The 23,471-nt window shown below is 46.7% G+C and overlaps 7 protein-coding genes across 7 annotated transcripts; 5 read left to right on the top strand and 2 right to left on the bottom strand.

The window, feature by feature from the left end:
- The first annotated feature begins 8,757 nt into the window (after window positions 1-8,757).
- On the top strand, window positions 8,758-10,969 carry MYCFIDRAFT_212957 (uncharacterized protein). Its single transcript, XM_007922805.1, has 4 exons — window positions 8,758-9,416; window positions 9,533-9,610; window positions 9,672-9,675; window positions 9,748-10,969. The coding sequence occupies exons 1-4, from the start codon at window positions 9,057-9,059 to the stop codon at window positions 10,872-10,874; spliced, it is 1,569 nt and encodes a 522-aa protein (XP_007920996.1). The 5' UTR covers window positions 8,758-9,056; the 3' UTR covers window positions 10,875-10,969.
- Window positions 10,970-11,181: 212 nt separating this feature from the next.
- MYCFIDRAFT_62485 (uncharacterized protein) lies at window positions 11,182-11,849 on the top strand (the record flags this gene model as incomplete). The annotated part of the gene is made up of 2 exons (XM_007922048.1): window positions 11,182-11,230; window positions 11,287-11,849. 2 exons carry the CDS (start codon window positions 11,182-11,184, stop codon window positions 11,847-11,849), a joined length of 612 nt encoding a protein of 203 aa, XP_007920239.1.
- Window positions 11,850-12,319: 470 nt separating this feature from the next.
- Window positions 12,320-12,758, bottom strand: MYCFIDRAFT_28278 (uncharacterized protein; the record flags this gene model as incomplete). The annotated part of the gene is made up of 2 exons (XM_007921666.1): window positions 12,320-12,416; window positions 12,478-12,758. The coding sequence occupies 2 exons, from the start codon at window positions 12,756-12,758 to the stop codon at window positions 12,320-12,322; spliced, it is 378 nt and encodes a 125-aa protein (XP_007919857.1).
- A 352-nt stretch (window positions 12,759-13,110) lies between these two features.
- On the top strand, window positions 13,111-16,272 carry MYCFIDRAFT_212956 (uncharacterized protein; the record flags this gene model as incomplete). The annotated part of the gene is made up of 7 exons (XM_007922804.1): window positions 13,111-13,268; window positions 13,386-13,881; window positions 14,229-14,292; window positions 14,421-14,456; window positions 15,034-15,330; window positions 15,387-15,794; window positions 15,854-16,272. The coding sequence occupies 7 exons, from the start codon at window positions 13,111-13,113 to the stop codon at window positions 16,072-16,074; spliced, it is 1,680 nt and encodes a 559-aa protein (XP_007920995.1). The 3' UTR covers window positions 16,075-16,272.
- Window positions 16,273-18,288: 2,016 nt separating this feature from the next.
- MYCFIDRAFT_184582 (uncharacterized protein) lies at window positions 18,289-19,490 on the top strand (the record flags this gene model as incomplete). Its single annotated transcript, XM_007922803.1, has 2 exons — window positions 18,289-19,378; window positions 19,435-19,490. The coding sequence occupies 2 exons, from the start codon at window positions 18,289-18,291 to the stop codon at window positions 19,488-19,490; spliced, it is 1,146 nt and encodes a 381-aa protein (XP_007920994.1).
- A 974-nt stretch (window positions 19,491-20,464) lies between these two features.
- On the bottom strand, window positions 20,465-21,439 carry MYCFIDRAFT_47959 (uncharacterized protein). The gene is made up of 3 exons (XM_007921815.1): window positions 21,385-21,439; window positions 21,238-21,332; window positions 20,465-21,134 (listed from the first exon to the last, which is right to left on the bottom strand). Exons 2-3 carry the CDS (start codon window positions 21,319-21,321, stop codon window positions 20,643-20,645), a joined length of 576 nt encoding a protein of 191 aa, XP_007920006.1. The 5' UTR covers window positions 21,322-21,332; window positions 21,385-21,439; the 3' UTR covers window positions 20,465-20,642.
- A 182-nt stretch (window positions 21,440-21,621) lies between these two features.
- Window positions 21,622-22,997, top strand: MYCFIDRAFT_110453 (uncharacterized protein; the record flags this gene model as incomplete). The annotated part of the gene is made up of 2 exons (XM_007922802.1): window positions 21,622-22,232; window positions 22,463-22,997. Coding segments are annotated over 2 exons (1,146 nt in total), but the record flags the coding sequence as incomplete, so codon positions are not given.
- Window positions 22,998-23,471: the final 474 nt, after the last annotated feature.

The following is a 23,471-nucleotide window of genomic DNA, read 5'->3' as shown; positions in this document are numbered from 1 at the left end:
GGTCTATAAGGCTCTAAAGAAGTTCCGGCTATAGCTCTTTAATATATTCTTTCGTCTAGAAATCGATGCTTAGACGCTAGTCTATTAGCTTAACCGTACAGCCTCCGACCTACTAAACTCTACGATAGCTCGGTAGGTTGCCTAGATCTATTTGTTTAACTTCGACGTCTTCTACGTTTCTAGTAAGAAGCATACTAGACCGGATGGCCTTTCTAGAAGGCCCGCTATAGACGAGGACATCGCTAAAATAATAGAAGAAGAGGATATCGATATAGTAATTAACCGCACTTTCTTCGCTGCCTTCTATATTAATGCTATGCTAGCGATTACTAGGCCTGCTACCGACGACTAACCTAGCGACTAACCTAGTAACTAGCCCGACGAGAGCCCTACTACTAATAATAACGACTAGGCTAAACCTAAGGCGGATAAACTAGAGAGAGATAATATCCTTAATAGGATCTACTCCGACGACTCCTATTATATCGCCTACTTCCTAACCTATACGAAGAAAGCGCCTAGCCTATTAAAGAGTTAATACCGTCGGGTTATTCGCTATTCTCGACGATTCCTAGTTAAAGATCGAATCCTTTAGCGACAGGCTATAATTAACGTACCGCTCTAGCGTGTTATTAACGATCTAGCAGCCCGACAAGAGATCCTTCGTTCTATTTACGATAAGCTCGGCTACCGGGCGGCGGAGGGCACCTTCGATGTCCTTCGTCGGCGGTACTAGTAGGATAGCGTGTAGGCTAATGTCTCTCGCTACTATAAGAGCTGTCCTAAGTGCAACTTTAGGAATAGCTACCGTCGGCTAGGCGAGCTACGTATCCCCGCTGCCTAATTAGTTAGTAAGCGATAGTACGGTAATAGGGTTTATCTAAGCCGGAATAATAGCCTCTATATTATTCGGGAAGGACTTTCTCGATAGCCGGAGGCCTATTATTTCTATAAGGGCTACGGTGCTATTAATGCTCGTAATATAGCTACCTTCCTATTTAAGGATCTGTTTTGCCGCTAGGGAACGCCTTACGAGATTATCTTAGACAACGCTACGAACAATATAGCTAAAGAAGTTTAAGCGCTGCTTGTTTCGTATAGGGCGAAAAACGTTCGTATCTCCCCGTACTATCCCTAGTCGAATGCTATTATTAAACGTAGCTATCGGTCTTTAATTAATGCCCTATCTAAGATAACTAATAGAGGGGACAGGTCCGTTCCTATCTCTACCCGCGTTCTAGCCCTTCTCTAAGCGGATCGAACTACTATTATCGACACGACTAGACTTACGCTAGCGGAGCTTATAATTAGGAGGGACGCCGTTCTTCCTATTAAGTTGTCCTATCGTACGCATAGCGTTTACGATTAGGGGTCTGTTCGTACTAGAGCGGATCTCCTTACCCTACGCGCTAAGGCTCTTAAGGATATAACTACTACTTCTTAGGAGGGACTTGCTCGACAACGGCGCCTTCGTAAAGAGGCTAAGCAGTATTTTAATGACTATAATACTATTGATTAGGAGCCTCTAAAGGTTAGCGATATAGTTCTACTATACCGGTCCGAGTTAGAATATAGTTACTCCTATAAGCTAGCCTTTAAATAGAAAGGGCCTTATAGAGTATAGGAGGTCCTTTACGATAGTTCTACGTACCGACTTTAGGAGCTTGATAGTGCCACCTTAAAGCACTCGTACCCCCGGGCTAACCTAAAAAAGATCGTTAAATTGAGAGAGCCTGCCCGTCCTCCCCCGACCGAGGAGGAAGTTAATGCCTCTATAGACCCTCTACCGACCTTAGATACCTATCGAGAGGAGGATCCTACCGCGATTATAGATCCTGTTCTACCTAACAACTATACGCATCCCTAAATACATCTTAGTAAGCTATTAGGAATAACTTATAAACAAAGGGAGGGTTATATACGTATTAATTGCGCGTAGAGCATTTCCGATATTAATTCCGATAGTGAACTGGACTTCTAGCTATCTAACTCTAACTCTAAGGAGGAGCTCGACTAGTCTAGCGACGAAGACCGCCTAGAATTATAGCTAGATCCCGAGACTAAATGATTGCTTGTCTTTCCCTGCCTCTACTACGTTATTTTCCTTACCTTCTCCGCGCTGTTAATGCAGTGCCGCCCTATAGCTTCAGTCCTTACTACTTATTCCTACGGATGTTAATGCTTATAGTTACTACCCTCTTTTGCTTTTACTTTGTCTATTATGTTGCTCTTTTGCCTTCGAGATGTTGCTATAACTTCATTCCTTTGCTCTTGTTTTTCCTTAGATAGAACTATACGAGGCGTGTTTTCCTAATAACACCCCGGAGGTAGCATTAGGAAGATAGCCGAACCTAACCCCTCTACCCTTCTAGGACCACTTCTCTCTAGATTCTTAGACTCTAGCAACCTTCCTTAAGTAATAACGACAACAAGATACTCTGCTAGAGACTGTTCCTGCCCTAATTAGCACTAGTTACGTAGGATACTAAGAAAGGGAGGTTCCCTATCCCTCTCCCTTCCTAGCTCTTAGATAGATATAGCAACCTAGGCCTATAGCCTCTAAGAATAGGGACCTTGGGCTATTAAGCTTAGTATTTAGAAGAAGGAAGAAGGTAAACGCATAGACTACCCTTACGTGCTTACTAATGTGAAAGGTAATGCTGCATCTACAACGGCAGTGCTATAGGCTAATATACCGGCGAATTAGCTGCGCTAGGCCTAGGCGACTTGCTTCTCGCTACCGAGCATCTCTAGAGAAAAGCTAATGCTACCCCGGGGGTGTTATTAGTCCCGCTAGCTTTACTACTATGGATTTCTACTAAGGACTCGAACTAACTAGTTACATTTCGAGTGCGCGAGAATCTACGATAGCTAAAGGTTAACAAAGGCGCGTAGTCGCTACTAGCAATTGGCTAGATCGATTGTTAAACTTTAGCCTGCCCTAATAATAAAGAAGTCTCGTATGCAGCTTCACTTTTATATATAGCCGTTATCCGTTTGCTTTACTAGCGCGGAATATACGGACTACGTTACCTTCGCACTATATTTAAAGCGAGCTCCTTAAGCTCCTTCTTCTACTCGGTTACTAACTAACTCGCTACCGCCTAAAACCCCCCTTCTATCTAAACCCTTTAATTATTATTATTAAGCAACGAACACACTTTGCAAACTCGTTTCTAAACCGCCTCGGTCGACTATGTCTTCCGGCGCCCCGAATCCGCTAGGCGCTAGCAGCAGCAACGACCTACCTGCCCCTATTAACCTAAGCCTAGCCGCCCTAGTTCCGATCGAAGCCCTATCCGATAGCGCCTTAGCTGCTACAACCAGCCTCGAGCACTGCTTCTAGATCGTTACCGCCCTTAAAGACCCTTAAGAGAAGATCTAGAACGCTCGCACCCTACTACGCGTTATTAATAGGAACATTAAGAAGGCTGCTATCTTAGTTACGTACGGTATAAACAACTTACGTTAGTCTATCGGTAAGCGTATCTTTAAGCGCGAGGTTCTTAACGATATAGATATTAAACAAGCCTTTCTTATCGTCTACAGCCTCGAGACTGCCGGCACCTAGATTCGTTTACGCTTTAAGACCCTCGACTAGGCCTTCGAACACTAGGGAGGACTAAGCAGTCTTCCTAAGAGCCTTATTAACTTCGCCTACGGTAGATAAGAGCGTACTAAGTAGGTCTCTTCGTTCGTTAATAAGTACAAGGTCCGTCGTTAAGGCGCCGAGTATCTTTCCCGTACTATAATCTATCGTATATCTACCGCTAGCAAGAAGGTAGGCAAGCAGTTGCTTAACTTATCCTTTACGCTTAACGACTTTACGACAGCCTACTAGAAGAAGCACTACGATGCGATTATCTAGGTCGATCTTAACGTATAGACAACTAAGGATCTACTAAAAGAGAAGGGCTATCGTATTAATAGTATAGGCTTCATTATTAAAGGTTAAGAGGCGCCTATCGTTAATGTTCTTAAACGCAAGGCTCTTCGCCTAGAAACGGAGGCCGACACGGCTACTAGTCTCGCGCTCGCTACGGAGATGTAGGCTAAGGATCGTCGCTCGACCTGTAACCGTAAGGTCCCTTAAGAAGTTTAAGACGAGCGCGCTAAGGCCGAAGCAGCGCGTAAGAAGGCATTGCATACTCGCTAGGCCCTCCGCAAGGCTACTAAGAAGTATAGCGCTCCTTCTAGTACCGACTATAGTACTAACTATAGTACTAACTATAGTAACTCGGATATTAATATACTAGATGCACTACTAGAAGATGTCTCCTCCGAAGGCTCCTTTAGCGAGCGTAGAAATAGAGGCCTCTCGCCGATCCTATTAACTAAGAACATTTGTAGTTCTTATAAGGGCGACTCTATCGCGCACCTTATTACCGACATCGATATAGTTCTTAAAGCCGCAATAGGCGAAGCTCCTACTACCCTCTCTATCTATTAACAGCTCGACGACCTTAGTAAGCTAGGAGAAGAGCCGTTCTCTATGTGTACTAACTATATTAAGAAGGCCGCTAAGGTCTATAGTCTCTATACTAGTGCTAAGGCGAGTATCCTCGTCGATCGCCTATTAAAGATTAGTCGCGAGGTTCCTAATTAAGACGCCTTCGCTGCCCTTAAGGCTAATTAGGCCTATACTAACTAGTTTCCTAAACGCCCTATTGCCGCCCCGACATCTCTAGGACTCTACGCGTTCAACCCTACTAGTACTATTACTCGCGCCCTTACGCTAACGGATCGCTAGAGCAAGTTCGTTACCGGCATTCTTAGCTAAGGCACCTCCTTCGATCGCTTTCGCTAGACTAGTAATACTATCTTCCCTTAAGTCTTTAGTTAGTTATAAGAGCCTCGTAGAGTATATCTTCCTTTCCTTATCGACCTAATATAGGAAGAGTTTAAGATATACCTTTAGTATATACGTAACATGCCTAAGTCTAAACAAGAAGGCCGTAATGCCCTTTAAACTTATAGTATAAGCAACCAAATCGTCCGCTAGCACCCTACCCTATAGCTCTTAGCTGTCGCCCTTCGACCTAATTACGTATACGAGCTTATCTCCGTCCCTAAGCCTACTAAGTTCTTTAAGGTTGGCGGTACTTACGAAAACTGTCCTTCTAAGGAGTCTGCTCGTCTCGGATAAGATGTAGTTAAGCTCGCAGCTAGCGAGGGTACTAGTTACCTACGTATTAAGGTCTGTCTTATGTCTAAGGATAAGACTAGCTATTCTACTATTGTCGAAGGTATATATTAGCCCGAGGTCTTTACGAACTAGGTTAAGAAGCTTAAGGCTCGTAGCCTAGTCCCGCTAAGTAAGATCGGTAAGCTTACTAATAAGCACCTTACCGGCGACGACCTCGACCGTATATTCGATAGTTAGCCTAATAGTAAGAGGCGTAAAGCGGAGTAGATCCTTAACCCTCTAAAGGAGTGCGAGGTCTCTATTTAGATACTATACCTACTATATAGTAATCTAAAGACTAAGAGCAACCGTATATTAATTAACCTAGGCTACTCTCGCGTTATTAATAGCACTAAGGTTGAGGGTTACGAGAACTTAATAGTCTCCTAGGTTGCTAAAGCGCACCGCAATCTAACCGCCCTCCCGGCCTCTAACTCCTTCGTACTATTCGCTTTCCCTACGGCGATCTTAGTCGAAGGCCTCGGCTACATCTCCGACGCTCTAGTTAGTAGGATTCCTTAGTTAAGTTACGTTGTTTAGAACGAAGTTAAATAGATCCTCTAGCTCAATAACGAGGGACTTAAGGAATATCTATATAATTAGGAGAATGCTACGACGGAAAAGGCTGTTAACCTCCTCGTTAATTAAGCTTTCTACGAGGGATAGTACTTCGGTACTAATAGCTTTAACGCATATAGAGGAGATTTCGAGAGCCGACTAGTAGATAAGGTTATTACTAGTAAGGATTACGGTGCATTGAAGCAGCAGTAAGTTAGCGTAGTAGATTGGATGCTTAGGAAGTTGTTTTTGCATGTTAATAGAATCTAGGAATAATGTTACCCCGGGGGTATCATTGCGGAGTCTCTAAAAGATAGCCTTAGCTAAGATGCCTAAGGTTACTGTATAACTGTTTGTTTTAAGCGCGCAATGTAAAGCGTATCTAATTAGATACGAAGAAAGGGAGGGATATTGGCTAGTAACCGGCCCTACATATCTAGGCTAAGTTTTAAGCCTATATAAGAGGCCTCCTTCTACATTATAGATAGAGCACTAACCTCGTATAGTATATTATTCATATTACACTTCTACAATGCCTATATTGCAGGGCTCTAGTTATTAGCCTAAGCAACCGTCTTGTTATCCTATTATACTAAACATAGCTGCCTATATTGCTATAGGTCATGTTACCCTCGGTGGCTTATACTATTACTGCTAGTAGTAGTAGTGGTTTTAGTTTCCGTCCTTTACTAGATACGAGGAGCTTTAGGACCTAACTTTAAGGTAAAAGCGTCTATTATGTCGTAAGATAACGACAACAGACGACGGCGATATAGTTAATATCTTCCTTAGCGTACCGCTAGACGCGTAGTAGGCTATACCGATAGCGTTAGTTAATAAGTATTTAGAGGAGTTTAAATCGTTGTCCTAAGCTAAAATACTAATAGGTTAGATTAGTTAGCTATTCTCGAATATAGCTTTTTTTTAATATCTTTGTATCGATAGATTTTAGTATAGTTTTAGCACTATCTAAGATTCTAATATAAAACTATGTTTCTCGGCTAGAAGTTATATTATATAGATTTTTTAAGAATAGTAGGAAGTCGAGCATTGCACTATAGATACGAGAAACCCTATATAAAATAGCTATATCTAAGTAACGACTAAGATTCTTAACATTTCTATCGAATATAACGAACGTCCGCCTGTTCTATAACTTCTTTACGTAGTTAATCTGCCTCGTCTACCTTATTACCTACCTTATTACCTCGCTCTGCTAAGTATATCTAATATTGTCGCTACATTTCTAGCGTAATAGTATCTCTTAGCCTATCTATCGGTCCTTTAATATTATTGTCTTCTTTAGTAGCGGCGGCGGCATCGTCGAATAGCCTATTATTAGTCTCGTTAGCCTCTAGTTTAAAGTTATCTATCGCTTTTATACCTATATCTTAGAGGATATTATAGAGGGTAGTAGTAGCGTATACTATAGCTATTTGCGAGCGAATATTATACTACGACGCACTCTCGAAGATGCGAAAGCGTCGCTTTATTATACCGAATGTGCGCTCTACTACGTTACGAAGAGAACTATAGCGTAGGTTAAATAGCTCCTTATAATCCGCTAGCTTTATCGACGATAGGAATTGCTTACGTAAATAATACCTTATACCCCTATATAGCACTATATATAGCGCGTTATTTAGATAGCTAGTATCCGCGAGATAATATCGTCCTTCTAGCGTACTAAAGCTATAATAAGACCGAGCATTATTAAGTATACGGCCGTCGTAAGCTAACCCCTCCTATCTAGTAAGAATAAAGGTAAACCTTATATTATAGTCTACTACCGCTAATACATTCTATAATAGTATGCCCTTACGGTTACGGAAGGCCGCTTATTAGTTAACTAGTACGTATACTAGTATATAAGAGCCGTCTAGCGTACTAACTGCGTCCTTAAAGAAAGGCTAGTATTTCTAACCCTTCGCCTTAATCGCTAGACTATCGTCTATACTAGCTTAAGTAACGACTGCTAGATATACCTCTATTATAGCGGCTATAACCTCCTATATTACGCGTCTATAATTATTAACCGAGTAGTAGAAGGCTTCGGCTAGGTCTCGAGTATAGCTATTAGTTACAAAGGTATATAAGAATATTACTATCTTCTATTCTTTACTAATATACCGACCGTGCTTTAGGTATAGTTTAATAAGCTAAAATAGGTACGTAAATGCATCTAAATAGAAGCGTATATACCTATACAACTGTCGTGAGGCATCTTCGGTTAATAACGATATAGTAAAGGCTTCGCCTTTGTCGTAGTCTAGATATAAAGTACGTACTCTAGATAGCTAAGAAACGGCTATTTAATATAGTAGTATCGCTAGTATTCCGAAGGTAAAGATAACGTTGCGCTTAACGATCTGCTAGCGGTCGACAGTATCTATTATTACTAACAATTATAGTAAGAAGCTCGATTTCTATATACTTCCGAGAAACCTATACTATACGAAGCCCTCCGACTAATACGCCTATCTTTTACTTTATATATCGACTCGCGCTATTCTCGTTCTATATACTACCCTTAACCTCGATTGCAACGTACAGTCGTTAATCCTATCGAAGAGCCCTTCGGAGGCTATATTTAGTACTAAAAGCGCTACCCCGGAAGCCGCGGAGGTCTATATTCGATTAAGAAGATTGCACTTAGAAAGGGGCTATTGAATAGCCGTTGTCTATAGTACACGCACCGTAATCCTATCGACAATATTCAATAATATTGAATATTGTCAAATATCGCTTGGATTACGTGCAGATTGGATTACGAAGAGGACAGGCTCCAAGTTGGATATCAGCGAAATTCTCGCTCGGAATGTACACCTCGACCGGCCAAAGTTTTGTGCAGGCGCGTCCAGCACGCCATGCAGTATGATTCGAAGAAGCAAGCATAAGGTTTCGCCTGTCGGAGGAGCGCGCCACTCACCCTCCGCAGGCCAATCCTTCGACACGCATTTCGGGCCTCAGCGAATCTGCGTGCCAGGCGGACACAGAGAGAAGGACGGCGGGGGCGGCCGTGGACGGTTGGATTGACGGCAAGGCAAGGCAAGCAGAACCACGCACGCATGGCTGCTGCTGTAGAACTAGCACCGGCCCCTCCGAATTGCGCGATGTACACAACGTGCACTTCTACCATCGCATTCCTGGCACGGCTTCTAGCTGAACACTGTTCCCCTTCACATCCCTTCGCTGCCAGAGCTGCATCACTACTGACGAAGACTTGTGGTTAATGCTCCTGATCTCTCTCCGCGACATCTTCTTCCACTTCCTTGGATCTTTTGGCGGAGCGAGTCCAGCCTAAGCCGCAGCAATGGTATTTGATGGCCCGCCGGAGTTTGGTCTCGGCGACCAGACTCTCAAAGGCAACAACAATGCTGTAAATCCATCGCATGGGCTGGATGCAGAGAAGCCTGGGTTCGGGGATGCTGGCTACTACCATGGCTTCTCATCATCGCAAGATGCTGCCGAGCGCGGCGCAAGACGAGGGACCGGGACCGAGACTCGTAAGATGAGCAGAATCGACAAGCCTCGCACGACGTCGATCTCTGAATCCGTCGGTGGTCGTCAAATGAACGACAGCGACTCCGATGATAACACTGTCTCGGTTGAGAAGCAGATGGAGTTGGAAAAAGGCAATGAGATCCAGTACAGAACCTGTTCCTGGCAGAAGGTATGAGATTCTGAGTATGCTCGACATCGGTCGGGCCCAGTCTGCGGCATTGGATAGTCCTGTTGCGAAAATTGTTATGACACTGCGCGTCTGTAACGGATCTGACCGTTTTCTAGACTGCTGCACTGCTCTTCTCAGAGTACATTTGTCTGGCTATTATGAGTTTTCCATACTCCTACTCTGTGCTTGGTCTGGTACCTGGGATCATTCTCACGGTTGTGATAGCAGCGCTCGTGCTGTACACATCCTTCATAGTCTGGTAAGAATCAACTTCAGCTTGCTGCGAAATCTCTAACCTCAAACAGGGAATTCTGTCTGCGACACCCTGAAGTGAAAGATGTATGCGATATTGGCCAAATGCTTTTCTGGGGCAAGAAGTGGGCCTGGTACTTCACTGCTGGCATGTTCCTGCTCAACAACACTTTCATTCAAGGCTTCCATTGCTTGGTCGGTTCGAAATATCTCAACACCATGACCAACGGCGGACTCTGCACTGTGGTCTTCTCGGCTATCGTCGCCATCGTATCTTTTTTCAGCTCTTTGCCCAGGACATTTGACACGCTCTCCAAGCTTGCAGGCGCCTCCGCATTCTTCACCTTCATTTCGGTGCTACTCGCGGCTATCTTCGCGGCCATCGAAGATCACCCAGGTTATGGTTGGCCGTCGAAGGGTGCTCCAGTCGTTCTCGCGGTTCCAGCTAGCGGCACAACTTTCGTTGCAGGCATGAACGCGTTCATGAACATCAGCTACACTTTCATCGGGCAGATCACATTGCCCTCTTTCATCGCCGAGATGAAGGAGCCAAAGGACTTCCCCAAAGCTTTGTGGGCTGTCACCATCGCAGAGATCATTCTTTTCTCGCTCGTAGGAGGAATTGTCTATGGTTACACCGGTACCAACTACAACACCGCACCAGCCTTCGGGTCCCTCGGCAACGACGTCTATCTGAAGGTTTCATTTTCCTTCATGATTCCGACAATCATCTTCCTTGGAGTCTTATATGCTTCAGTCTCTGCTCGCTTTGTCTTCTTCCGCCTGTTTGCTGAGACTCGCCACATGACCTCTAACACTATCATCGGCTGGGCTGGCTGGGCTGGTATTCTTGCCGTGACATGGGTGTTTGCTTTCATTATCGCGGAGGTAATCCCGTTCTTCGCAGACTTGCTCTCTCTGATGAGCTCGCTCTTCGACAGCTTCTTCGGATTCATCTTCTGGGGAGTGGCATATATGCGCATGAGAGCTGCAGACTATGGCTCAGACTATTTCAAGACTCGTGGAATTCGAGGCTGGATCGGATTCATCTTCAACATCGTCCTCATCGGGATCGGTCTTCTGTTCTTGAGCGGCGGTACCTATGCTTCTGTGCAGTCGATCATTGATGGGTACGAAGCAGACAACTTTGGAGGTCCATTCACTTGCGAATCCAACCAAGTCAACCCGTTGGTGAGAAGCGGGTAGTGGACTGGAAGGTGTAAGCTGGACAGAACGCACATATTGAATGACAGCAAAGATTTATTCTGCTATGAAACTGAAACATGATGGTCTTCTTTTCGCTTGCCTCATTTCCGTCTCGACTGTACAACAAGTGAACGATCTGGTTCCAATAAAATAAAGCTCTGTAGCATCAGCCGGGGATCTGCAACCCCACTTCCGTGACATGTGATTATTGACGTCGTAGCTCTCAATGGGCCTCCTCAATGCTCTTCGCAAGCTCAAATTTTGTTTCCCGACATCCACCTCACTCCTTGACAAGTACTAAGCAAAAATGGCGAGCATTCTGAGTTACGTGGACCTCAGCCAGCCTACATTCTGGAGTAAGTCGACAGAAAAAGCTCGAGATTTATTGCGCCCCGATCTCACACTCGTACAGTATCCGCAGCCTCCATCATCTTCAACCCCACCTTTTGGAACCTTGCAGCACGATCCGAGTATAGAAACAAAACCATAACAAAACTCGCCGGCGGTAACCCACGGTATGGCTGCTATGCGCTTGCCGTCACGATCTTCTCAATCGGTCTGATCCGGGACGCACTCTACGAAAGAGCCCTTCGAGCCCAACCCTCACATCCCGCCCTCGAGGGCTTCCTCTCTCAAGGCTTCGCAGTCGGTTTGGTCGCTAGTGGGAATGTTCTGGTCCTGAGCAGTATGTGGGCACTCGGCGTGACGGGAACGTATTTGGGAGATTACTTTGGGATTCTCATGGACCATATTGTGACGGAATTCCCTTTTAATGTCACACGAAGTCCTATGTACTACGGAAGCACGCTGAGTTTTGTGGGCACGGCGCTGTGGTATGGAAAGCCTGCGGGTCTGGCGCTGAGTGGGCTGGTACTTTTCGTGTATCAGATTGCGTTGGCTTTTGAGGATCCTTTCACCGCGGAGATTTATGCGAAGAGAGACAGAGAACAGAAGCCGGGAAAGAAGTCGAAGTAAATGGTGGTTTGGGAAAGAGCTAAGGATTGGAAAAGACAAGTGATAGATGAGCTGGCGTTACAGATACCCTCTTGAGCATTTTGAGAGGCTCCATTCAACATGAGCGAAGGCGTATGGGTGTTTTAAATGGTTAAGCAGGAAAAGTTATATTCAGCGGAAGAGTGATATAGGTGCCGATTGGAGAAGATCTCGAGCACTATTTACAGGTCCTCGTGCGTGGGCACATCGCTTCTGGGACCACATATCTCCCATTGCCGTCCCTCTGACAATCGAATGCCATAATCGCCTGCATAGGCCTGGTGAACTTGTCTCATGAAAGAAGCTCAAGCCCATCTTCTCAAGTTGTCCTGAAACAGAGCAAATCAAGAAGCTCTATGTCGGATGTAGCGGGTTTCCCGCAAACTGATGTGGCGAGGTAATATTGGAGTCTCATCGCCGTTGGCTTGAATTGCTGGGGCTGGTGTGCTGCTTCACTTGAGGCACATCTCCATGCTCTCATTCAGCTTATCGAGCATCCGATTGAAGTTCTTGTATGCATTCCTCCGTAGTGGTAGAAGGTCCTTAGGTCTACATAACATTCATCAGCCCGCTGACCAAAGTACACACGGGCTGCAACAGCAAAGCTTACGGCGTGTATAGTCTGTTCTGCGACTCTCTCCAGTAGACACGTACGAGGTTCTTTAGGATCTTGTGCTCGAGGCCTCGGGTCTTTGCGGCACCATTTAAAAACTCCAGAGTATTGGCAATGCGCGTTGGCTCAAAGCTGTTGCCGCTTTGCTCCTCGAATCCAGCTCGTAGGCGATCTCGCACAACGTATCGTGCAGGCTTTGAATAATTTACCGCGCGGAGAAGTCCTTGATAGAGATGGCGGTAGGCTAAGCGGATCTCTGCAGGCGATGCCGCGACCATCTCAGCACAGGTTCATTCTTGCGTCGAAGTCTGATATCGATGCTTCTGTACGTAGAATAGGCTAGGAAACTTTTGTACCACCAATTTTGACACCGACTGTGCATCGTCCTCGATCATGAAACACCGTGGACGGCAGCCACACATCGTTCTCGTCCCATCGCAACTCATCCTGTCGCTCTTGATGCTACGCAGTCGTGTGCTGAGCGCGGTGCAAGCTCAATGTAGACATTATACCTCTACCAGCACCCCAAAAGCTGTACTACTACTTCACGATGCCGCCCTACCTACGTTCCAGCGTGATGCCTTCGAACCAGCGATACCCGCCTTGCTTCCTAGAAGGACATTCGTCGAAATGCCAGCCGTGAAGAAATGGTTCCTGAAAGATGCGAAGAACAACTCGACCCTGAACACCGCATATCTCGCGAAATGGGGAAGCACCATCGTCCCGCTTGAGATATCAAACAACGACGACTTTACTCGAATCGAGCAGTCGTTCAGCTTCTTCCTCGAGTGCGTCAAGGCTTCATCTTCACAGTTCGAACCTCATCACAATCGATACTTCAGCTCCTATGTACCTGGAGCTCGCGCCATGAGGAGGACTAGCGAATCTAACGACTTCTTTACCAGTGCCTCGAATACCACAACGACTCCCACAGCGCAAGTATATCTAGCCCAAGCTCGGCTCGCCGATCTCCCTCGTGCACTTGTCAACGATGTGCCCACCCCTGAAATTGTCCTGAAGGCGGGAAAGGGCGATGTCTACGATTCCTCTATCTGGCTCGGCAGAGCACCTACCTATACTCCGCTGCATAGAGACCCAAATCCAAACCTCTTTGTACAGCTAGCTGGGCAGAAAGTTGTGAGGCTGTTCAATCCAAGTATGGGGCATGGAATCTTTGCCAAGGTTCAAGAAGTGATTGGGGGCTCAGCATCAGCGACTATGCGAGGCGAAGAGATGATGGCAGGGGAAGAAAAGAAGGCGTTAGAAGCTGAAGTCTGGCATAAGACGACATCTTATCATGACGACTGTTTTGAGGTCAATTTGCACGCTGGTGACGCTCTCTTCATCCCTAAAGGATGGTGGCATAGCATAAAGGGCATTGGGAACGACATGACGGGCTCCGTGAGTTCACAAGCACAGGTTGAGACACACGTTCATCTGACAATTCCAGGTCAATTGGTGGTTCCGATGAAAGTCAAGCTTTGTTATACCGCCACACTGGATATGCCGCTGATGGACACGACTCCTTATGGTTCCTGACAGTGCCTGCTTACGAAGAATAGAGACAGGATTCCGGACCCAGCATGATTTAACCATGACCACTTTCCTGATGGCTCAGGCTGTCACATAGAAGCTGGCTTGTCCAAAGTTCCAAACCCTGCATGCTCAGAAAGCACCGTGGTTTGAGCGCAATCCTGGTTTGAACCGAAAGGGAAGGAATTCTCCAACATATGCTCGCCCAATTCTAGGTCACAGTGCCGAAGGATCCACGGAAAGGATCAGGCTGGAGAGCCGAACGACGCAGCTTCCAATGTATGCTGGATCCCGATGTAAATCTCATGTTCCTGCGTACTATTCTGGAACTATTTGCGCCTTGGACTGAATTTGATCGCGAGATTCGAAAGGAAGGTGTCCGTCGCGCTTGCATTACCCCTGTTTAGGGCTACGCAGAGGCACTGGTTCGCTTGGCAGCGGCAGTGTGTGCACAACGGCCGAGACATACCCCGACTTGACGTTGAACATGCATCGATAGCGTGGACGACGTGGTAGCGAGCTGCGACACAATATCGGAAGCACGACTTTGTCCGTCCACGCCACTCTCACTTGCGCTACCCACAAGTGGCGACTGGCTTGGTTCAGCTGGCTCTTGGCCTCCAAGACGTCTTGCAGAGCTGACAATCCTTCGCTCCATGGCAGTTGCACGGCACTGGCATGGCAAGATACATCGAAACAGCGGGTTCAAAGGGATCGGAAAAGTTGAAACACATACAGACAGCTAATATGTTGTCGCAAATCCAGCAAATCTATGCATCTTTCCATGCGCTCTTTCGACGCAACTTTGAAACGACCAAATGCACTCACAAGCAAGTATAGCAGCAACATGGTGGTCGTATTCAAGTCGGACAATCCGCCGGCTGACCGCTGCTTATTGTCCTTTTGTCGGTCGATCCGCATGGCACGCAGGATGTTAGCCATGCGTTGTACATGACCTAGAACATAGCCAGCCTTGGTAGCAGGCCGCGTGTTGGGTCGGCACTGCTTTATGATGAACAGTACATGCATCCTTCAGCGGCTTATCCGTTCTCTTACTTGACTTGATCTGCTTCGATCAGCCTGACGTCTACATCTCGACTTTCGCATCTGGTATCTCCATCGCGACAGCAATCATGACGACGCCGAACATGACCTGCCCTGAAGGCGGGCGATTCTACGCTTGTGGAGATGGGAGCAGATATGTAGGATGTTGTCTCAGCGACCCATGTGCGGTGGGTTGTCCGGCCGGAAACCTGGTGAAAACAGAGTTCGATGCAGAACAGTACGGCCAAATACCTGATCAGCAATGCTCGAACGGTAAGACGTCGGACTTCCAGACAGAATCATCACACTCGCTAACGATCTACTCCCAGGCCTGTTCTACACTTGCGCCTACACAGATCCACCTTTCTGGGGCTGCTGTACGGAATCTGGCTGCGGGACTGACACTGGCTGCCCGAACACAGCGCTCGCTGGCGCATTTCTGTCACAAAATCCAGCCGATGCACAACCTTTCTTGAGCCTTAACACCACGTGGACACAATCGACAGCTGCTGCGTCAGGATCGAGTACCAACACGGGCGCAATAGCAGGAGGAGTCGTGGGTGGAGTTGTCGTACTAGCAGCCTTCGTATTTGGCATATGGTGGTTTTACCGAAGACGTCGAAGGCAAGCTGCGAAGAAGGGGAATGGAAACGGTGCAATGCAAGCCGAACTATCGGGGCAAGGCGTGTCAGAGCTACCGCCTGATCAAGCGACTACCAATTTCAAACATGTGCCTCGTAAGTTTTTTTACGCCAGGACAAAGACTCCCAGCGGCTCACTCACTCATTTCGCGCAGAAAGCTATAACTTATCGCCTATGGTGCCCTCATACCACAGCTCGCCACAACACAACGGCTCAGAATGGTCGGCTCGTCCGCCTAGCTATCAGAAATGGGGCGACCCGCCGCAACAGATGGTTCCACAGGAATTACCTGGAAGCAACGCGGGAGTCGAGATGGATAGCGGGCAGGATGTGGAGAGGAGAGACAAGAGTGCCTCGTCTACGTCGCCGCGATGAGTCTTCACTGTCTCGTTTACTGCATGTTGACGAAGCGAGATTTTTTTGGCGATGTTTCTGGTAATATCGATCAGCGGCGATGCGATCAGCTTAGCGTAGTCATGACATGACTTGTACGATGAGATGTAGATAGACTGAAGGAGGGGAGGGTAAGTCAATAATAATGTCTGTTTCTCGAATCCTGTGTAGGAGGATTGCATCCCGAACCGAAGGCCCAAGCTCCTAGGGAGGCCCATACGTACCAGATTGTCAATACAGCACTTCTGACCGCAGCGACAACAACGCAATCTTTGCTCCTTCAAGTTCTTTTTAATATATCTTTTTATATAGAGGAGTTATAGCTTAACAATATAGAACAAAGATACTCTAATTTGTATCTATTTTTAGAAAATAGTAAAATTTCTAGTCGTTACCTATTAAATTTATAGGCTATATAGCCTAAAAGTCTAATTTTGAAGTTTAACAATTTTAGCATTTTTTTAGGCCTTAGCATACTATTTTTAGTAATCTAAAATTCAGATCTTATAGTTCTACCTTATAAAAATCTAAATCTAAATTTATATATTAGTATATAAACTATTAGCAACATAATCTAGAAAGGAATATTATTTTCTTACTATATTCTCGTTAGTTTATCTTTTTATTTAGAAGAGCTATAGCTTAGTAATATAAGACAAATATACTTTAGCTTTTATATATTTTTAGAAAATAACTAAAACTATTATAGCTATCTACTAAGATTAGCCTAAAACTCTTAGGTAAGGATTTTAAGATTTTAGTATTTATTAAGCCTTAGTATACTATTTTTAGTAATCTAAAACCTAGACCTAAAAGTTTTACTTAGTATAAATACATTTTGAGATTCTTATTTTAATACGCTTACTATTAGTCTTAAAATCCTAAAGCGAATATTCTTAACAATTGTAGGCTTAGCAATTTAAAGTTTATAATTCTTAAGAATATTCTTTTCTAAGTTATAAGACTATTTATAGCTTATTTAAAGTAAAAGCTCTAATATAGATTCCTACTAGGTAAAACTATTAGGTTTAGGTTTTAGATTACTAAAAATAGTATACTAAGGCTTAAAAAAAGCAAAAGTCTTAAAATCTTTATTCTAGAATTTTAGGCTAATCCTAGTAGATAGCTATAATAATTTTAGTAATTTTCTAATACTAGATTGAAAACAGATTATTGTTGTCTTATATTACTAAGCTATAACTCGTCTAAAGAAAAAGATATACGAAAGGGAACCTAAGAAGAATTTAAGTTTTGAATTCTAGATTATATAACTAATAGTAGCTATATTACGAGAAAAATCTCGAAATGGATTTTTCTTAAGTAAAACTATAAGGCCTGGTTTTTAGATTACTAAAAATAGTATATTAAGACTCAAGAAAACACTAAAGTTCTAAAATCTCTAACTTAGAGTTTTAAGCTATATAGCTTATTAATTTAGGAGGCAACGACTAGAAATCTTGATATTTTCCAAAAATATACATAGATTAGAGTATCTTTGTCCTATATTATTAAGCTATAACTCCTCTAGATAAAAAGATATATTAAAAAGAACTTGTAGGGGCAAAGATTGCGTTGTGAATTCTTCATTGACAATCTGGTGTATATGGAGCTCCGTCCAAGCTCCCGCGGAAGCCGTCCCAGCGTCCACGGCTCCACGTCCACAACAACCGTTGCGCTGGACAACGATTGATGGAGCGACCACAGCGTTGGGCAGTGACGTTTCGTAACTTACGAGCCGTAGAGATCGGACATACCATAAGTTAGCGAAAGCACTTCCAACGCACGAATCTCCCAAGAGAACCGACCACGCGTCACAATCGAAAGAAGAAGAAATTCAGGTGGTGGGGAAAGGAAAGGTGGTTGGGCACATCCAGCCACATCTTGCACGGCAGATCGGATAGCGACCTGAAGACCACACCAGACCAAACGAATTGGGGAGTTCTTTCCTTACGCACTCGTTCGTTGACGAGAAAGGCGCTTTTTTCTGATCGCAAAGCACAGATTCATACTCCACACCACTGTTCACTTCGGCCCCAGACGAAATCGCGGTGAGGTGCCACCACTACCGCTGCGGGGTGGTGGAGAGCAGTGCAGCATTGGTGCATTCCATTCCGCACTTGCCATCGACGACGCCCACATTCCTCAGCTCAGCAAGACGATTTTGAGCAGGCCGACCGACGGGCAGCGATTGCAGCCATGCGCTTCAGTCAAGTGCCACGCCCGCTGCTGCATCTACTTACCACCATCCTCCTCGCACCGCCATCGACCTTCGCATTCCCAGACCCGATTCCACCGAAATTGGCCGGTTTCTCTCTCAACGAACTCTTTGGTCGACAAGCTTGTTCCGGCACGACTTGCGGGTATTATGGACAACTATGCTGTGGTTCTGGCCAAGCCTGTTATACCGATGCGGCGTCAATCGTATCGTGTACAGCTAGCACGCAAGTCACGGCTGCTGGAGGCTACTATTCCGTCTACACAACGACGTACGTTCAGACAGATCTGGTGACGGTCACGAGTGTCATGTCGACATACATCGGAGGCGCTGTCGCGACAGGAATCGCTTGTGGCCAGAACCAGCAGTCTTGTGGAAGTATATGCTGTGCAAGCAACCAGTACTGCTTCAGCCCAGAGCAGTCGCAATGTAAAGAGGCAGCGGTTGGCAGCTCTGGGTCTCCTAGTGGCTACACCGTTGTTGGAGGTGCTGGTGCGACAGCGGTTGCGCCAGTGCGGCCGACTTCTTCGTCTTATCAGACAATCACCCAGACTGCCAGTCCGACTACCACTGTCCCGTTCATCGCGCCCGTTGCAACAGGTGCCAACGTTACAGTCACTGGATCGGAGCAGAACAACGGAGGCGGAGGACTTTCCGGAGGTGCGATCGCTGGTATTGTCATTGGCGTGCTGGTGGGTCTGCTTCTGCTTGGATTGCTCTGCTTCTACTGCTGTCTCAAGGGTCTTCTCGACGGCTGCCTTGCATGTTTCGGACTCGGAGGACGCAAAAGGAGACGAGAGGTCGTGGAAGAAGAGCGATACTCGCACCATTCCCACCATGGTGGCGCTGGTGGCGCTGGTGGTGGACGAACTTGGTATGGTGCTTCAAGGCCGCCAGCTCGTGTCGATCGCCGAGACAAGAAATCTCACGATGGAAAGAATCTGCTCGGCATTGGCGCGGGTCTTGCAGCTCTCTGGGCTGTGCTTGGCCTCAAGCGAAAGAGAGACAAGAGGAGACATGACGAGAAGTACTCTGAGTACTCTTATTCGAGCGATTATTACACCAGTGCCAGTGAGTACAGTCCGATGCGAAGCCGCCGAGAATGAAATACTGACTTTCGTTTCCAGGCAGCGCAAGCTCTGACGACAGGAGAACACACGGAACACGATACTCAAGACGATGATGATCGTCGTGAGCAGCGTTGTTTTCCTTCCTGTTCTTTACTTTAGAAACATGCAGTATGGCCTAGCACATCTTTTTAATGGCGCAATGATGAATGGGGTCACGAGGACCGGGCATTGAATGCATCTATGGCGATTTTGCCAGGCGTTTTTTTTTTGGATTCCCCTTATAGCAGCAGGAGGAGGTCGAGCGCAAGCCAGTCATTTGCTTGTACATAATGCATTCGGAGAGCAAGTAATGCTCCGATAACACGACGAGATCCAGGAATTGAATGGAAAATCTCACGAACATTATTCGGCTTCCTTCTCATCAGCCTTTTGGCCTGGTGGTAGTTGTTGCGGGTTTCTGCTCGCTCCCGTCGTCTTTGGGAGCGATCATGAGTGCAATTATAGGTATTGTTATACCGAGTGCAATTCTTCCGTAGCAGAGGAGATGCATGTTGCGGAAAGGCCGTGTGAAAGCTGATAATAATAATAATAAGTCAAGAAAGGCTACGTTACATGGAGGGCAAAGGAGGATGTTGCGAGTGCCAAGAATTTTCTCACACATGACGTTGTTTGTCCACGTAGTCATTTGTTCAGTGTCCGGTGTTTATCAAATTTGCGTTCTCACTGGTAACGTCAAGATGCTGATATAAGGTATACAGATTTTTTGCAGCAGTGCCGGTCATGCCAATCAAGCAGAGCGAGAGGTGGGAAGGCGGAATATATGGCTCCTAGTTCTGTGATATCGTCTATGGCGTCTCGCCGGTGGTTGCAGTACTCCATAATATGGTCCGATATACGTTGACCTTGGTGAAATTTTTGTATGAGATGCGAGGGCTGATGCCAGACAGGACTCCGATACCTACCTAGCATTGACGTTGTTTGATTTCGAACGTGGCCGCGTCGAAATTGTCCAGTGCATCGCTAGCGTACCGTTTACGAAGCGATGCTTTTTATCTGAAATTGAACGTGGATGTTGTCGTCGCTGTTTGTCATAGCTTCTCATTCATTTGTGGTTGTCCTGCGTTTTACGAAGTTCAATGATTCAGCGGGACCATGCTTCTGCCCACAACCTCGTCTATGCGACACAGAAAACTAGTACGAGTTGCAACGCCAATGACCTCCATCGCCATAGAATCCCATCTTTCCCATCTCGCTGTGCAATGCATTTAGAAGACCATGTCATGCGGCCGGTCACCCTTTCGCAGGCTGAAGCTAGTCGAAAGGTATCCGAGGAGCAAAGGCTCCTTCTTAATAGAGGCGAGCAACGCCTTGTCCACCTTCTTCTGGTCCTCAGCGCGCTCACCGGCGACCTCCTTCTTCTGTGGCTTCTCACCCTGCTGGAAGAAAGCCTCCTTGCTGCCCTTCTTGTCGGCCTTCTTGTCGCGGGCGAAGTAGTTCTCGCCGGAGACCTTGTCGACTGATGCCTTGTCGAGACCAGAGAGATCGATCTTGGTCTTGGTTGCGATCACATAGCGGGCGTTGACGCGGCGGAGTGGGACACCGTTCAGCTTGAATGGGCCAGTGACGAGGAGGGTACCCTGATCGAGAACCTTGAGGAGGACGACACGCTTGCCACGGAAGCGACCGGCGAGGAGAATCAGGACAGCACCTGGCTGGAGAGATGCGCGCGGCTTGAATGGACGGATGGCCTTGCGGGACTGTGTGTCGACAGGTCAGTGCATGCTCTTCATATCCATCCAATTCTCAGTTTCCGCCGCTTCCAATCTTGCGTCTCCCATGTACTATCAGGTGTCTTCATACCTTCTTTGCCTGTGCATCGTCGTCGGCTGGATAGTATCTGGACGCCTTCTGGTCGTTTTGCGTCTTCTGGGCGGCGGTAGACATCTTGACGGCGACTGTCGTGGTATTAGTGTTGTCGCGATTTCGAATATGTCTTGAAAGCCGTACCGAAAAGAAGGTGCTACGGGTTAGTATGGTGTTGTGCCGCTGGAGTCGTTTCTGGATGTCGCAAAGGCCGGCTTCTTCAAGACAGAATTACGGCGGGTGGGCTCAGTGCCAAGCCGGAAGCCCAAAAGTTGATGCCTGAGTTCTGAGGCTTGCAACGTTTCTCGCTGACATCAAACATGCCATCATCAACTTCCACGAAACATCGACACGCGACCAAACACATCACATCCACCCAAAATGGCCGCAACACCTCTCATCACATTCAAAGCTGGCAAATGCGATTTCAGCGGCCGTAAAGTCACGCCAAACCCAACGCCCGGCTACATCTACCTATACGAAGAGGATGAGCTGCTGCACTTCTGCTGGCGGCCGCGTTCAGCACCTGCCACCGAACCTGAACTCGACCTCATCATGTTCCCACAAGACGGCCACTTCTATCCACTGCTAAAAGAGCAAGGTGCTGAAGAGCTGCACTCCCCCACTACCGGCCGCATCTTTGTTCTGCGCTTCACGTCCAGCAGTCAGAAGCACTTCTTTTGGATGCAGAGCAAGGCGCAGTCACGGGAAGGACACTTGAGCTGGTTCAGCCAGCGGGATCAGCGGATTGGTCAAATCATCGATGCGCTGCTGCAGGGCGAGGGTGTTGATGTTGAGCGTGAGATCCAGGACATCCGGAACGGAGACGACAGTGCTGGTCCAAATGGCGATGCTGACGCCATGGAGATCGATCACCATGGCTCTTCATTAGAGCGCCAAGAGACAGGTGGTGCCGGTGCCGATGCCACAGGCGGCGACCCACGAGAGGAGGGCGAGGCAAGCAGAGAAGGCGGTGCAGATGGAGGCAGAGCGTAAGTTGTTAGATGTCTCATCGTTATCAAGCGAGGCGCTGGAGGCGAACTGAATCAGCTGCAAAAGAAGCAGTTCATTGTACCGAGTATGGTCAGGAAAGACGGCGTTTGCGAGGATGCATCATGTACGAAAGTGCTGAAAATACGTTGCTACTGTCTGCTTTTGTAGCTGCGTGCCATTTTGCAATCTCTATAAACGAAGCATCGGCTAACGTGAATCACTCAGGTAGTGCTTCCTCAGGCGCACAAGACACAAACGCCATTGTACAAAACTTCCTCAATTCTCTCAAAGGCAGCGGTGGCAGCGGATCACCACAATCACAGCGCCAGGATAAGCCCTTCACAACATTGCCCGACCTCCTTCCGTCTTCAATTACGACTGCATATCTATCTTCGGCATCACCGCAACAGATCGATCATCTCTGCACATATCTACCTCCTGAGCTATTTCTCCTTGGCCAGGAATCGGAAGAGTCAACGTCAGCCACTGAGCCCAGCCCAGCCGCAACACAGGCAGCTATTGAAGCTCTGTCGACAGCACAAAAGAAGGCCATCCTTACCCGCGTGCTCCGATCGCCACAATTTCATCAAAGTCTCGGATCGTTGACGGTCGCTCTGCGTGATGGCGGCCTTCCCATGATTGGCGAAGCATTGCAAGTGAAGATCGAGAATGGAGGTCTCATTCACGGCGGCAGTGTTCCCCTAGGTGGTGGCGACGCTGTCGAAGCATTCGTCGAGGGTGTCAAAAAGACTGTAGAGGAGGAAGAGAAGAAGCGATAATTAGCTGCAATCATCACGAAGCATCACATCAAGCATAATGTACATTAGCACGACGACATGGCATACGACAGCATAGCACGCTATCTGGACCTCGTCTCGAAAGTGAGAAAGGTCAGACTGCCGCGCACAGATACGGAGTAGACTTACAAAGCATGGAGAAGCATCATCTTCGTGCGAGAACAGCGGCAGGTTATTCTATGCTCCATCGTCACATCCTCGGACACTCCACGAATGTCCAGAGCTCTTTCATCACCTTCATCACAATATTTAGAGTGATTCATCTAAGCACAAGTGCACAACTCTCGCCTCTTAACTTACCCATTGGTTTGACCAGGATCCATGGCGAAACTTCGGCACATCGGCCTGATCAACCAGATACGCTCCGTGCAAATCGTCATCGGATGATATGTCAAGGAAAAGAGACAACTTCTTTAGCGGACGGTGGCAAGGTGGCTGATT

The sequence above is a fragment of the Pseudocercospora fijiensis genome (genome assembly GCF_000340215.1).
Source record: "Pseudocercospora fijiensis CIRAD86 unplaced genomic scaffold MYCFIscaffold_1, whole genome shotgun sequence".
Taxonomy (NCBI): domain Eukaryota; kingdom Fungi; phylum Ascomycota; class Dothideomycetes; order Mycosphaerellales; family Mycosphaerellaceae; genus Pseudocercospora; species Pseudocercospora fijiensis.
This window is presented reverse-complemented; position numbering and strand designations above follow the sequence as displayed.

Bases quoted from the DNA above. Each gene is read 5' to 3' on its own strand.
- MYCFIDRAFT_212957 (XM_007922805.1), top strand. From the start codon at position 9,057: ATGGTATTTGATGGCCCGCCGGAGTTTGGTCTCGGCGACCAGACTCTC. The intron at 9,417-9,532 runs GTATGAGATTCT...ACCGTTTTCTAG, and splicing joins GAACCTGTTCCTGGCAGAAG to ACTGCTGCACTGCTCTTCTC.
- MYCFIDRAFT_47959 (XM_007921815.1), bottom strand. From the start codon at position 21,321: ATGTCTACCGCCGCCCAGAAGACGCAAAACGACCAGAAGGCGTCCAGA. The intron at 21,135-21,237 runs GTATGAAGACAC...GTCGACACACAG, and splicing joins ACGATGCACAGGCAAAGAAG to TCCCGCAAGGCCATCCGTCC.